Source organism: Sus scrofa, chromosome 2 (genome assembly GCF_000003025.6).
Source record: "Sus scrofa isolate TJ Tabasco breed Duroc chromosome 2, Sscrofa11.1, whole genome shotgun sequence".
NCBI classification, from domain to species: domain Eukaryota; kingdom Metazoa; phylum Chordata; class Mammalia; order Artiodactyla; family Suidae; genus Sus; species Sus scrofa.
In genome coordinates this window covers 51,396,360-51,411,198 of record NC_010444.4, presented here as the reverse complement: position 1 = coordinate 51,411,198, position 14,839 = coordinate 51,396,360, and the positions used below count along the sequence as shown (strand labels likewise).

At 39.2% G+C, this 14,839-nt stretch overlaps 1 protein-coding gene across 35 annotated transcripts in view; it reads right to left on the bottom strand.

Moving 5' to 3' along the window:
- The window catches only part of OBSCN (obscurin, cytoskeletal calmodulin and titin-interacting RhoGEF), a 216,709-nt gene that overhangs the window by 123,048 nt on the left and 78,822 nt on the right, over positions 1 to 14,839 (bottom strand). For 31 of the 35 annotated variants that reach the window (XM_021083345.1, XM_021083344.1, XM_021083349.1 and 28 more), the window contains 2 exons: positions 6,580 to 6,855; positions 2,502 to 2,777 (listed from right to left, as the gene is read on the bottom strand). In XM_021083345.1, the coding sequence (XP_020939004.1) occupies positions 2,502 to 2,777; positions 6,580 to 6,855 (552 nt within the window). The remainder of the gene's footprint in view (positions 1 to 2,501; positions 2,778 to 6,579; positions 6,856 to 14,839) is intronic. The other 4 variants (XM_021083360.1, XM_021083368.1, XM_021083363.1 and 1 more) reach the window with 2 other exon arrangements.

The window sequence follows — 14,839 nt, the reverse complement described above, 5'->3', positions numbered from 1 at the left end:
TCAGAAAATATTTTCCCTATGAACTCTTCTAGGAGTTTTATGGTATCTTCTGTTTAAGTTTAAGTTCTTTTCTAAGCCTAATCATTTATATGCTGACTTTTCTGAATTGACAACAATATTATCTGTTAAAAAAAAAACTTCTTTTTCTTTTTCCATTTTACAACTTTTTCTTATTTTCCTCTTTATTGTGCTTTCCTATGTTAGAAGTGGTGACAGAAAGGCCTCTTTATCTTGGCTCATCCTCAAGCTAAATCTTTCACTTTAAGTGTGACACTAACTGGGGTTATCTGTAGCACTATTTTCCAAAAAAAAGAAGGATGCTTTTATTTATAGTTTGTTGTGAATTTAATAACATGAAATGCCAAGTTTCATCAAATATTTTCTCAAGTTATATGATGTTAAATTTTATCACACACTTTAATTCTACATTTATTGAGATGACAAAAATATTTTGGTCTTTCCATCTGTTAATATTAACCATCATGTTTATTTTCTAATGTTTTTAATGTTCAACAATCATACATTCTTGGACTATGGCTTTCATTATAGTGTACTGTCCTATTTATAGATTGCACAGTTGACTAATTTCTTCTTTAAGCTGTTGGCTTCGGCATCCATATGATATTGCCTGTAATTTTAATTCTGCATATTTTCCACTAAAGATTTCAGTATCAGGAGTTCCTGTCATGGCACAGCAGAAACAAATCTGACTAGGAACCATGAAGTTGTGGGTTTGATCCCTGGCCTTGCTCAGTGGGTTAAGGATCCGGCATTGCCATGAGCTGTGATGTAGGTCACAGACGTGGCTCGGATGTGGTGTTGCTGTGGCTATGGTGTAGGCCGGTGGCTACAGCTCCGATTGGACCCCTAGCCTGGGAACCTCCATATGCCATGGGTGCAACCCTAAAAAGACAAAATAAAAATAAAAATAAAAACATAGAGATTTCAGTACCAATATTATGCTATCTTCACAATGTGAGCTGGAGGGTATATTTTCTTTTTCTATTCTGTAAAAGAATCTCCATGAACACGGAAAGTTTTCTTCCCAAATTACTTGGTATAATTTGTCAGTACAGCCACTTGATTTAGGCCTTTATCTAATGAAAATATTTTTTTAAACTGATACCGTTTCGTTAACAGTTATAGGGATGTTTGAGAAACAGAAAATATTTCCTCTTGTGTCATTTTTTTTTAATGGATGCACCTTTGGCACATGGAAATTCCTGGGTCAAAAATGGAATGTGAGCCACAGCTGTGACCTACACCGCAGGTGCTCAACACCAGATCCGTTAACCCACTGCCTTCTCAGCAACCCTACCCACTAGAGTCAGATTCTTTATCCACTGTGCTACAGTGGGAACTCTGTTATTGTATCAGTTTTGATATAGATTTCTAAGAGCTCAATAAATAGTTACAACTTTAAAATTTTTTACCATGAAATCATTTCTCATTATTTCCTCAAATAATATTTCACAAACAAACATAGCATGGTTTTGGTATCTATACACACCCACAAACCACTGAATACAGATACATTATCACACTGTTTTGTGGTGACACATAGGAGTCAAATGTGGGATTGCAGTACTGACTCCTAACACATCAAGACTTTCCTAACATGAGAAAATATATTTATTTCTCATCCTTCTCTATGAACCAGTCTGGGAGGCACACTAATCATTAGAAAATGCTTGAAATAAATGTTACTATATGGTTTGACTGCTGTTAAAGCAAGTCAACTTTAACAAGGCATGCTGATGTACCATAAGCTCCTTGTACCTCCCCACCTCTAAATTTCTATATCAGGCTCCAGGCTGATGATGATATTCTTCTTGAAGAAGAGGATTCCATACTTCAGAGGTGCATGTCATAGGCATACACCTACTAACCCTTGCTCTCTCTGTACTTTGCACAGACAATGCAACAAGGCATTGATCAGGATGCTATTACATACAGCTGCAGAGAGAGCTTCTCTATCCAGATGCAAGGAAGGAAGATTCATAGAACATCTAGAGCTTTGATAATCCAATGGTCAGTCTGAGATATCTGCAAGTATGGTTGGGTAGCCAAAATTTCTCCTTACTGTTGATCAATGGAATTGAAGTATCGCACTAGTGAGAAGTTACACATTGTCTTTCATGAGCAAATCAGATATCTGACAAAATAACATATAGGAGGAAATTTACACATGTCCAAGTGAGAGTTCTCTGATCTACTTCAGATCCAAAAGCCAAGTAGACTCAGAGTCTCAAACAACAAAGAAAGCCAGGCAGGTGCTGAGAACACATAAGCAAAGACCACTGCATAGAAACACTATTCAAGGTGGATAGATGGCCCCTCTCCTCCCTACATACTCATCTAATATGCCACACTTGGCCCAGCCAGGGGGAAAAATAGGAAGGTGGGAGGATAGGGGATGCGTATGATAAAGAGAGCACTATGGACAACATGGGCTCTATATCAGCGCCATCAAATCCAAGCATCAAATCCAAGGAACTGACCTGTGACATCCAGGTGGAAGGAGACCTTCTGGCCCCCAGCCTCGCAGCTGTACTCTCCTGCATCTGCCTTGACTGCCTGCTGCACCACCAGCCTCCGGGTGCAGCCCTTGGCCTCCACACGCACTTTTGAGCTCGAACTCAGCTTCTTCCCATCCTTGTACCATGTCACCTCCGTCTGGGCCTGGGCCACCTCACAGCTCAGTGTGGCACTGGCCCCTGCGACAGCCTGCACTTCACTGTATGACTTCTGCTCCTTGGCAAACACCACTGAGGGCTCTGTGGACAGGGATGGATACAGAGGGTCAAAGACATCATCTCAGGCAGGAAGCCAGCACCAGGGAAAGAAGACCTGGATGGGGAGGCAGGGGCCGGGGCTGGAAACCTATCCAGGCTCTGCGTTAACCCTATGACCTGCAGAAAGCCCCCTGCTTTTCCCAGCAAGTAATGCAAATTATACACTCACCCTCAGATTGTTCAAGTGAGGACGCTGGAAAGGACTTCTCCTCTGCTCATGGGATCTGGAGGGTCCTGAGGCCTGTGTTCCTCAACCTGCCTAGATGATGCCACGTCTCTTCAATGAGGTTATGCAGGGACTTTCACCTGCCTCCATGGGAATTGCTAAAGTTCGCCTGCTTTTAGTACAGTCAACTTGCAGCAATCTGGTTGGAGTGCCCCTACCTTCCCATGGCTTTCTTTTTCATTGTCTGATGAGTAATAAACGGATCACCTTTCCCAATATTATTGAGTTGGCCATCATTCTTTTTTCTACCTGGTGACATTAATCCAATCTTTTACCAACTGAATAACAATTGGGTCTCTTTTTTCCTCTAAAAATTTTAAGGCACTAACATATTAAAATACTACATAAAATACTACATATACAACATAATACATAAAATACTACATACATAAAATACTACATATATATATAATAGCAGTATGTTCAAATACTAGAGAAATACAACTAAGAACATTTTACGTACATTCCCATATGTGTGACTCACATTTTCACTCCCTCAGGGAGTTAACTAAGGAATCAACGTTTTTAGTTTTAACATACACAAATATGCCTATAAATTGTGTCCAGGGCATTTAGTTCTATTTAAGAAATCTTTCCTAACTTTAAGACTTGAAATAATCCAAATTATCAGTTGAGGGTTCTATAGCTTTAGCATTCACAAAGGGGTGTCCAAGACACCAGGAGTAGACCTTCCCATTTGGTCAGAATTATTAGGCCAATTTAACTTTTTCCATAAGTTAAGTGATCCAAGCACTCTTTATGAGAACAACATCCTCCCTCCACTTCTCCTATGCAACACAGAAAAACATGGGGAGGAGGGGAGCAGCAGAAGTCCTTATTCACAATTCTCTGTTTCTGAGCTCCTTTTTCTGTTCCTTTGTCTTAACTACCCATCACTGCAGTGACATCCCTTTGTCTTAATTCCTCTAGCTTTGTCATTATTCTTGATATCAAATGCTCACACTTGGCTTTTCTTCAAGAAAAAAGCATATTAGCTTTACCTTGCTTTTGGAATCTGCCTATCATTTTTCAATCCCACTGACAGCTTAAAAAAATTGTCTTAGGTTTTGATTATTATTAAATATCTCTGATTTTTTTCATGGATTTCTATCCATCTATTTCAACTTTTTTATAGTCTCCCAAGAATATCTAATAATTTCCATTATTAAAATTGGGTTGTGGTGATTGCTGTACAATTATAAATGTAATAAAATTCCTTAAAAAAAGAATATCTGATAATTTTCTACACACACAGCCTCCTAGCAAATTTTATAAGAAACATTATTAGAAACATGATACTTCTGATGCTATTTAACTTTTTTATAATTTCGTTGGCTAAGCTTTTCTTGCTGGTCTATAGATAGAACTATTTTCTACATATTGATTGTTTTTTTTTCATGATTATCCTAGTCGAGACTCTTACTTAGTCTAATAATTGATCTTTTGGATTTTCACATCATCAGCAAATCCCACCTTTAGTTTTTAAAAATTCTTTCTGGCTTACTTTATTTTCCTTCTTACTCTACTTGGTTGTTAGAGTGGCCTACCTGTCTTATCCCTACCATCAAAGCTTTCAAGGTATATCTTAGGTAGATTTATTTTTCTGCAACGCCTTTTATTAAGTTAAGCAAGAACACTTTTATACATTATTGCAAGAATTTGATGGCATGAATTGATACTCAATTTTATAAAGTGTTTTCCTATATTTATGATGTTCAATCAATTCCACTATTTTAGTCTGCACTCATTGAGATAATCACATCTTTTTGCATTCAATCTTTAATACAAGTTTTAATTGATTACTATTGCCATTTAAACCACACATGCAATCCTGGACTATGACTTTCATCACAGTCCTTTACACTCTTTTTTCTTTTTAGGGCCACACCTGTGGCATGTGGAAGTTCCCAGGATAGGGGTCGAATCAGAACTGTAGTTGCTGGCCTGTGCCACAGCCACAGCAACACCAGATCTGAGCCGCATCTAAGACCTACACCACAGCTCACGTCAACACCAGATCCTTAACCCACTTAGTGAGGCTGGGGATCGAACCTGCATCCTCATGGATAAAAGTCAGATTCCTTTCCATTGAGCTAGGACTGGAACTCCTATACTCTTGATATACTGTTGAATACATGTGGCTAACATTTTATGGTTTGGGCCTTAACCTCCACAATAGATTGCTCTGTAATTTCATTCTTTCTGATTTTTTTTTTTGGTACAATTTGGTACAATGTTATGTTCTGTACATGAGGAGAGTTATGAAGTATATCTCCTTTTACCTTTTCTTGGGCCATTTCCATGAGCAAGGAATCAGTTTTCCAGGATATTTTTTATTGTGTACCAGAGAACTAATGAGCTGAAGAGACTTCTCGTTATTGTGTCTATTGACTTAAAAGTCAGAATTATTTGAGTTTCTATAATTCTTGCGTCAGTTTTCATATAGGTTAACTGGTATGGCCAAATTCAAAACTTCTCAGTTTCATTATCTTACAGCATTCTGTCAGTCTCTTAAACCACATTTTAAAGGAAAAAGTGAGAGATCTGGGGTATCTATACATACCCACAAATCATGCTATAGCACACTCCAGAACTGTTCCTTGCTGGCACCTAGAAGTCAGTGTGGGATGGCAGCCCACTCTTGCATGGCATTAAGACTCTCTTTGAGAAGGAAAATACCTGACTTCTTAGACTTCTCTATATTCCAGCCACAAGGCAAAGACACTCACCTACCATTAAGAAAATACAATAAATAAATACTTCTTTGCCAGTCAGAGGTTGCTGGTACAGTAAACCCTGATGAGAAAATCATACAGAATCAACTTTTTCCTTTCCTAAATTCATAATTATAAATCCAAGTCAAATTCTGACACCAAACATCCAAACTGAAGGCAAAGGCAAATTCATATTAACTTTAAAATGATCATCCTAAATATCACAGGTGAATCTCTACCAATCATCCCTTCTCTCCTCCTTTCACACGGCTATGACAACAAAGATAGGTTATGCCTATCTTTTGCTGCACAGGTATCAGAGAAAAGGAAGGAAGGGCACCCCAGAAAACCCACATCCTAAATCACTCTTGGGAGAATTACAAGTAAGATTATGTGGTCAAAATTTCTCCTAATTCAGGATCAAAGAAAATGAAACATCTCTTGCTGACCAAGAGGTGCTGGATGATGGCAATGTGGTAGGTGTCAAGACATATAATGGTGTCACACATGCCAAGGCCTACCTCAGACCCCAAGCATCAGGTATAGCCAAGTAACCAACACCAAGGAGCAAAAAATAAGTTCTGGGCATATATTAAGAGAAGGTGATTGAGCCTTACTGTTAGATACAGATGGACAGAAATAGTCCCTCTCCTTTCCATGTACATCCTCACCCTCCATCCTCCAATGGCCCAAATGGGTATCAGGGCGGGACCTTAAAGACTAGGAGGCATGAAGAAATAAGGTCTAAAGGCAAGCATGCAAAATTCCATTGAGGATTGAGGCCAAAAGCCAGTCCACCATCAGCTCTGAATGGGAGATCTTAGTATCCTCCCCAAGAACTGACCTGTGACATCCAGGTGGAAGGAGACCTTCTGACCCCCAGCCTTGCAGCTGTACTCCCCGGCATCTGCCTTGCCCGCCTGCTGCACCACCAGCCTCCGGGTGCAGCCCTTGGCCTCCACATGCACTTTTGAGCTTGAACTCAGCTTCTTCCCATCCTTGTACCATGTCACCTCCGTCTGGGCCTGGGCCACCTCACAGTTCAGTGTGGCACTGGCCCCCGCCATGGCCTGCACTTCAGTGCATGCTGGCTGCTCCTTGGCAAACACCACTGAGGGATCTGGGAACAGAGAGGGATACAGAGGGTTAAAGACACCATCTCAGTCAGGAAGGCAGTACCAGGCAAAAAAGGCATATAAGGAAAGGCAGGGGGTGTGGGGCGGCTGGGGACTTCTCCTAGTTCTGCACCAGCTGTGAGGCCTGCAGAAGTCCCCCTGCCTTTCTCATAAGCAAATCACAACAATTCCACCCCCAACCCTCGCCTTCCAGGTGGGCGGTTCCAGCTGGGGGTGTAGGCTAAGAGGTTCTCTGCAAGGTGGAAAACAGGGGTCATGATGCATGACAACTCAACATTCCTTGATGAATCTTGGATTTTTTTACCCTACTCCCAGTGTTGTCAACTGTTTGAAATTTGGTGAGACTGAAGTTCTTCTGCCTGTGGCTCCATTTTTGTTTATCAGTGACTGACAAGCTGATGCAATCGGATGTTTTAGTTCTTTAACATTTTGTATTTATGACATCACTTTTCAGAAGTTGCTTCATTTTCAGTAGAATTAGTTGACCTTTTCATATTCATTTTAGCAGCTCTTTAATTACAATTAATTGATGCAAACTATTACATTTATAATGGATAAGCAATGATTCCCTACTGTATAGCACAGGAACTATGTGCTATCCAATCTCTTGGGATAGACCATGATGGAAGATAATATGAGAAAAAGAATGCATGTGTGTGTGTGTGTGTGTGTGTGTGTGTGTGTTTGTGTATGTATGTATGTATGCATGACTGGGTCACTTTGCTGTACAGCAGAAATTGGCACAACATTGTAAATCAACTCTAATTAAAAAATATACAAAATTCTTTGAAATTTAAAGTGCTATGCAAATATAAGGTACTATGACCTATAACACTTTACGTGGCAAAGGCAGGAAAAAAATTAATGTATTATGAAAAAAATTTTATTCTTTTATGGGATTGTGAATATAAATTTGTGGAACAAATAAAAGTATTATTCTTCCTGCTTGAAAAATAAAATAAAATAAAATGCCTCAGGCACTTTGGAAAATACTTTGGCAGTTCCTCAAAATTTTAACCTAGGGTTTCTATATAATCTAGCAATTCGATGCCTATATACTTAAGGCTGAAAATGTGTGTCCAAACAAAAACTTGTACACAAATGTTCACGGCAGCATTATTCTTAATAGTCAAACAGTGGAAACAGCTCAGATGTCTCTCAAGTGATGTGAATGGACATCTAAAATGTGGCATATACATAAAATTAATATTAACTTAAAAAAAGAATAAAATACTATTATATGCTGCAACATGGATAAACCTTGAAAACATTAAGAAAAACAATCCAGCCACAAAGGACACATATTGTACTATTAAAGTTATATGAGAGATGGGATTAAGATGGAGTAATAGAGGGACTGGGGCTCAACTTCTCTCCTACAAACAACAAAATTTACAACCAAATACTGAGCAATCTTCAACCAAATGGACCGGAAACATTCAAAAAGATATCCTACCCCAGAAGACAAAGAAGAGGCCACATTAAGAGGTCAGAGGGGAGATTATGTGATATAAGCAACCCCATACCTCCCAGGTGGGAAGTCCCACAGACTGCAAAGTAACGGATACACAGAGACTCACCTACAGGAGTGAGAGTTCTGAGCCCCATGTCAAACTCCCAAATGTCAGGGTCTGGCACTGGGAGAAAGAGCCCCCGGAGCATCTGGCATTGAAGGCCAGTGGGGCTTCTGTACAGGAGCTCCATGGGACTGGGGGAAATGGAGACCCCATTCTTAAAAGGTGCACACAGACTTTCACATGCACTGCGTCCTAGGGTAAAGCAAAGTCTCCATAGGAATCTGGGTCGGACCTGACTGGAGTTCTTGGAAGACCTTCTGGGAAAACAGGGGTGAATGTGGCTTGTTGTGGGGGAAGGACATTGGAAGCAAAGCTCTTGGGAATATTCAGCAGCATGCATTTCTCTAGAGGTGGCCATTTTGGGAAAATCTGGCCCTACCCATCAGTGCTGAGAAGCCCCAGGACAAACAACAATCCAGGTGGGATCACAGCCCCATCCATCAGTAAACAGTCTGCCTAAAGACCCCCCCAGGCACACATCCACCTCTAATCTCACCCAGAGACAAAGCCCCACCAAAGAGAGGGATAGGAATCAGTTCCACCTACCAGTGGACAGGCATCAGGCCCTTAATGAAACATTAGACCAGATGGATTTAATAGATATTTATAGGACATTCCATCCAAAAGCAAAAGAATACACATTCCTCTCAAGTGCACACAGAACATTCTCTAAGACAGATCACATCCTGGGCTACAAATCAAGCCTCAGTAACTTTAAGAAAATTGAAATCATATCAAGCATCTTTTCCAACCACAATGCTATACGACTAGAAAACAACAACAAGGAAAAAAACCTGTAAAAAACACAAACACATGGAGACTAAACAACATGCTAATAAACAACCAATGTATCAGAAGAGTTCAAAGAGGAAATTAAAAAATATCTAGAAGCAGAAGTTCCCATCGTGGTGCAGTGGTTAACAAATCCGACTAGGAACCATGAGGTTGTGGGTTCCATCCCTGGCCTTGTTCAGTGGGTTAACGATCCGGCATTGCCATGAGCTGTGGTGTAGGTTGCAGACGCAGCTCGGATCCCAAGTTGCTGTGGCTCTGGCATAGGCCAGCAGCTACAGCTCCAATTAGACCCCTAGCCTGGGAACCTCCACATGCTGCGGGAGCGGCCCAAGAAAAGGCGAAAAGACAAAAAATTAATAAAATAATAACAAAAGGATAACATTAAAAAAAATTACCTAGAAGCAAATGACAACAAAGATACAACACTCCAAAAGCAGTTCTAAGAGGAAAGTTTATAGCAGTACAAGCCCACCTCAGGAGACAAGAAAAAGCTCAAATAAACAAGCTAACTTTACATCTAAAGCAGCTAGAGAGAGAACAGACAAGACCTAAAGTTAGTAGAAGGAAAGAAATCATAAAGATCAGAGCAGAAATAAATGAAATAGAAATGAAGAAAACCATAGAAAAGATCAATGAAACGAAAAGCTGGTTCTTTGAAAAGATGAACAAAATCGATAAACCCTTAGCCAGACTTATCAAGAAAAAAAGAGAGAGGACTCAAATCAGTAAAATTAGAAATGAAAAAGGAGAAGTAACAACGGACATCACAGAAATACAAAGGATCATAAGAGACTACTGTATGCAACTACCCACCAATAAAATGGAAAACCTAGAAGGAATGGACAAATTCTTGGAAAACTACAACCTCCCAAGACTAAACCAAGATGAAATAGAAAAGATGAACAGACCAGTCACAAGAACTGAAATTGAAACTGTGATTAAAATACTTCCATCAAACAAAAGTCCAGGACCAGATGGCTACGCAGGCGAATTCTATCAAACTTTTAGAGGAGAGCAAACACCTATTCTTCTGAAACTATTCCAAAAATTGCAGAGGAAGGAGTACTCCAAAACTCATTCTATGAGGCCACCATCACCCTGATACCAAAACCAGATAAAGATACCACAAAAAAAGAAAACGACAGGCCAATTTCACTGATGAAGATAGATGCAAACATCCTCAACAAAATACTAGCAAACCACATCCAACAATACATTAAAAGGACTGTATATCATGATCAAGGGGGATTTATCCCAAGGATGCAAGGGTCCTTCAATATCTGCAAATCAATCCGTGTGATATACCACATTAACAAACTGAAGAATAGAAACCATATGATCCTCTCAATAGAGGCAGAAAAAGCCTTTGACAAAATCCAACACCCATTTCTGATTAAAAAAAAAAAAAAAAAAACCTTAAGAAAGTGGGCATAGAGGGAACCTACCTCAACACAATAAAGGCCATATATGACAAACCCACAGCGAACATCATTCTCAATGGTGAAAAGCTGAAAGAATTCCGGCTGAGATCAGGAACAAGACAAGGATGTCCGCTCTCACCACTACTATTCAACGTTAGTTTTGGAAGTCCTAGCCACAGCAATCAGAGAAGTTAAAGAAATAAAAGCAATCCAAATGGGAAAAGAAGAAGTAAAACTATCATTATTTGCAGATGACAAGATACTATACCTAGAGAATCCTAAAGATTCTACCAGAAAACTTAGAGCTTATCAATGAATTTGGCGAAGTCACAGGATACAAAATTAACACACAGAAATTGACTGCATTTCTATATACTAACAATGGAAGATCAGAAAGAGAAATCAGGGAAGCAATCCCATTTACCACTGCATCCAAAAGAATAAAATACCTAGGAGTAAACCTATCCAAAGAGACAAAAGACCTGTACTTTGAAAACTCTAAAACACTGATAAAAGAAATCAAAGATAACAAGAACAGATGGAAAGACCATCAAACAGATGGAAAGACCATGCTCTTGGACTGGAGGAGTTAATATTATCAAAATGACTAGACTATCCAAGGCAATCTACAGATTCAGTGCCATCCCTATCAAATTACCAAGGACATTTTTCACAGAACTCAAACAAAAGATTTTAAAGTTTGTTTGGAAGCACAAAAGACCCAGAATAGCCAAAGACATCCTGAGATAGAAAAATGGAGCTGGAGGAATCAGGATACCTGACTTCAGTCTATCCTACAAAGCAACAATCATCAAAACTGTATGGTACTGGCACAAAGACAGAAACATAGATCAGTGGGACAGGATAGCACGCCCAGAATTAAACCCACGTACCTACAGCCAACTAATCTATGACAAAGGAGGCAAGAATCTACAATGGAGAAAAGACAGTCTGTTCAATAAGTGGTGCTGGGAAAACTGGACAGCCACATGGAAAAGAAGGATATTAGACCACTCCCTAACACCATACACAAAAATCAACTCCAAATGGATTAAAGACCTAGATATAAGGCAAGACACTATAAAACTCTTAGAGGAAAACATAGGCCAAACACTCTCCAACATAAATGACAGCAACATCTTCTCAGATCCACCTCTTAGAGTAATGACAGTAAAAACAAAAATAAACAAATGGGACCTAATTAAACTTATAAATTTCTGCACAGCAAGGAAACCCTAAACAAAACAAAAAGACAACCCACAGAATGGGAGAAAATCTTTGTAAATGAATCGACTGACAAGGGATTCATCTCCAAAATTTACGAACACCTCCTACAGCTCAATACCAAAAAAACAAACGACCCCATCACAAAATGGGCAGAAGATCTAAACAGACAATTCTCCAAAGACGACATACAGATGGCCAAAAAACACACGAAAAGATGTTCAACATCACTCATTATTAGAGAAATGCCACTCAAAACCACTATGAGGTACCACCTTACACCGGCCACAATGGCCAGCATCCAAAAGTCCACAAACAATAAGTGCTGGAGAGGCTATGGAGAAACAGGAACCCTAGTACACTGGTGGTGGGATTGTAAATTGGTGCAACCACTGTGGAAAGCAGTCTGGAGATTCTTCAGAAAACTAAACATAGAACCACCATTTGATCCAGCAATCCCACTCCTGGGCATCCATCCAGAGAAAACCAAGACTCGCAAAGACACATGTACTCCAATGTTCATGGCAGCACTCTGTGCAATAGCCAAGACGTGGAAACAACCTAAATGTCCATTGACAGAGGAGTGGATCAAGAAGATGCGGTACATATACACAAAGGAATATTACTCGGCCATTAAAAGGAACAAAATACTGGCATTTTTAGCAACATGGATGGACCTAGAAACTATCATGCTAAGTGAAGTCAGTCAGACAATGAGACACCAACAACAAATGCTATCACTGACATGTGGAATCTGAAAAAAGGACGCAATGAACTTCTTTGCAGAATAGATACTGACTCACAGACTTTGAAAAACTTATGGTTTCCAAGGAGACAGTTCAGGGGGTAGGGGAATGCGCTGGGGGTGTGGGATGGAAATCCTAAAAAATTGGATTGTGAGGATCATTGTACAACTACAAAAGTAATAAATTCATTGAGTAATTTTAAAAAGGGAAAAAAAGAAAAATTGTTATACGAAACTCAGAATAGGCAAATCTATAGAAGGAGAAAGTAGGTTATGTTGCTAGCAGCTGGGGGAAGGTCGAATGGAACATGACTCATAATAGGTACCTGGTTGCTCTATGGAGTGATAAAAGTGTTCTGAATTTAAGTAGCAGTCATGGTTGCACAACTCTGTGAATCTACTAAAACCTAGTTAATTGCACACAGTAAAATAGCTACTTTGGGGAGTTTCCATCATGGCTCAGCAGTGGAATCGAATCCAACTAGTATCCGTAAGGACTCAGGTCCGATCTCTGGCCTCCCTAGGTGGGTTAAGGATCCAGCATTGCTGTGAGCTGTGGTATAGGTCGCAGATGTGGCTCGGAGTCTGCGTTACTGTGGTTGTGTCACAGGCTGACAGCTACAGCTCTGATTCCACCCCTAGCCTGGGCACCTCCATATGCTGCAGGGACAGCCCTAAAAAGACAAAATAATTAATAAACAAATAAGTAGCTAATTTTTGTTATGTCAATTATATCCCAATAAGATTGTTATGAAAATAATAAATCAAAAAATAAAAATAAAAAATAAAATTAATTGATAAATTAAAATAAGTGCTAAAGTGTTGATAGTTTATATGCTGTATAATTCTTCCCCATTGATGTGCCTTGCCTTTTCTTTTCACATTTTTATAGTATCTTCCCATCCAATAAAGTCACTAATCTTCATATCGACATTTTATTAATTTGTCCTTGGTAGTTAGTACATTTCTATTTCTTTTACAAATACTTAACAGTGGAGATCGGTAATAAGCTGCACTGCCTGATTTGAGTTTCTTTTATCTTTCACAGTAAGGTCCTTAAGCTATGTGAGAGAGATGGCCAATTTCATTTTACTTTTTCCATATGGTTAATGATTTTAGCATCCTTCATGGAAAGACCATCCATTCTCCACACCACAAGTAGCAACATGGAAAAAAACAAAAGGCAAAGGTGTAGTCCAGTAACGTTGAGTTGTTTCTAAGGCAATATTCCATTCCTTTGATCTGTTCATTCTATCTATGCATGAGAAAGAAAGAGGCCATGTTATCTTAATCACTGTAGCTCCATAAGAGGTCTTGACATCTGGTATAGAAAATCCTCTCTACTTTGTTCTTTTTGGGTTTTCTTTTTTTTTTTTAATCATTCTTTCTTTTTTTTTTTTTTTTCCTTTTTTCTTGTCTTTGTGGGGCAGCACCTGTGGCATATAGAAGTTCCCAGGCTAGGGGTCTAATTGGAGCTGCAGCTGCTGGCCTCTGCCACAGCCACAGCTACACAGGATCCGAGCCAAATCTAAGACCTACACCACAGGTCATGGCAACACTGGATCCTTAACCCAGTGACCAGGGCCAGGGATTGAACCCACGTCCTCATAGATACCAATCAGGTTTGTTAGCTCTGAGCCACCATAGAAACTTCTCACTTTGTTCTTTTTCAAGAGTATTTGGCTTTTATAACCAATGTGTCAATTTTCATCCCATACAAAGAATTATATGTTTGGATTTTAACCAGGAATGAACATCTTTGAGTCTTCCACAGTTTCTATTTCTTTTAGATCTTCTTTTATCTCTCAAAATGTTTAATAATTTTACACACTTAGTATCACCAAACACCATTCATTAGACTTGGAAATAGAAAATAATAATTTTAAAGCTATTGTAACTCTTAAAATTTCATATTCCAAGTGTTCCTTCTTAGTGTAGAGATACAGAAGTGTTTTCTGTAAATTGATTTTTTTAATGCAGTAATTTTCCCAAGTCTCTTCCTATGTCTAATCACTAATATGTTGAATTTTCTGAATTGATAAAAGTCTTATCTATTTTAAAAACACTTTTTTTTCTCATTTTATACCTTTGTCTTATTTTCCTCCTTACTGTGCTCTAAATATTAAGACTGATGACAGAAAGGCCTCCTTCTCTTGTCTCATCTCCAAGCCAAGTCTTCACTTTAAGTGTGATACTAGCTGGTGTT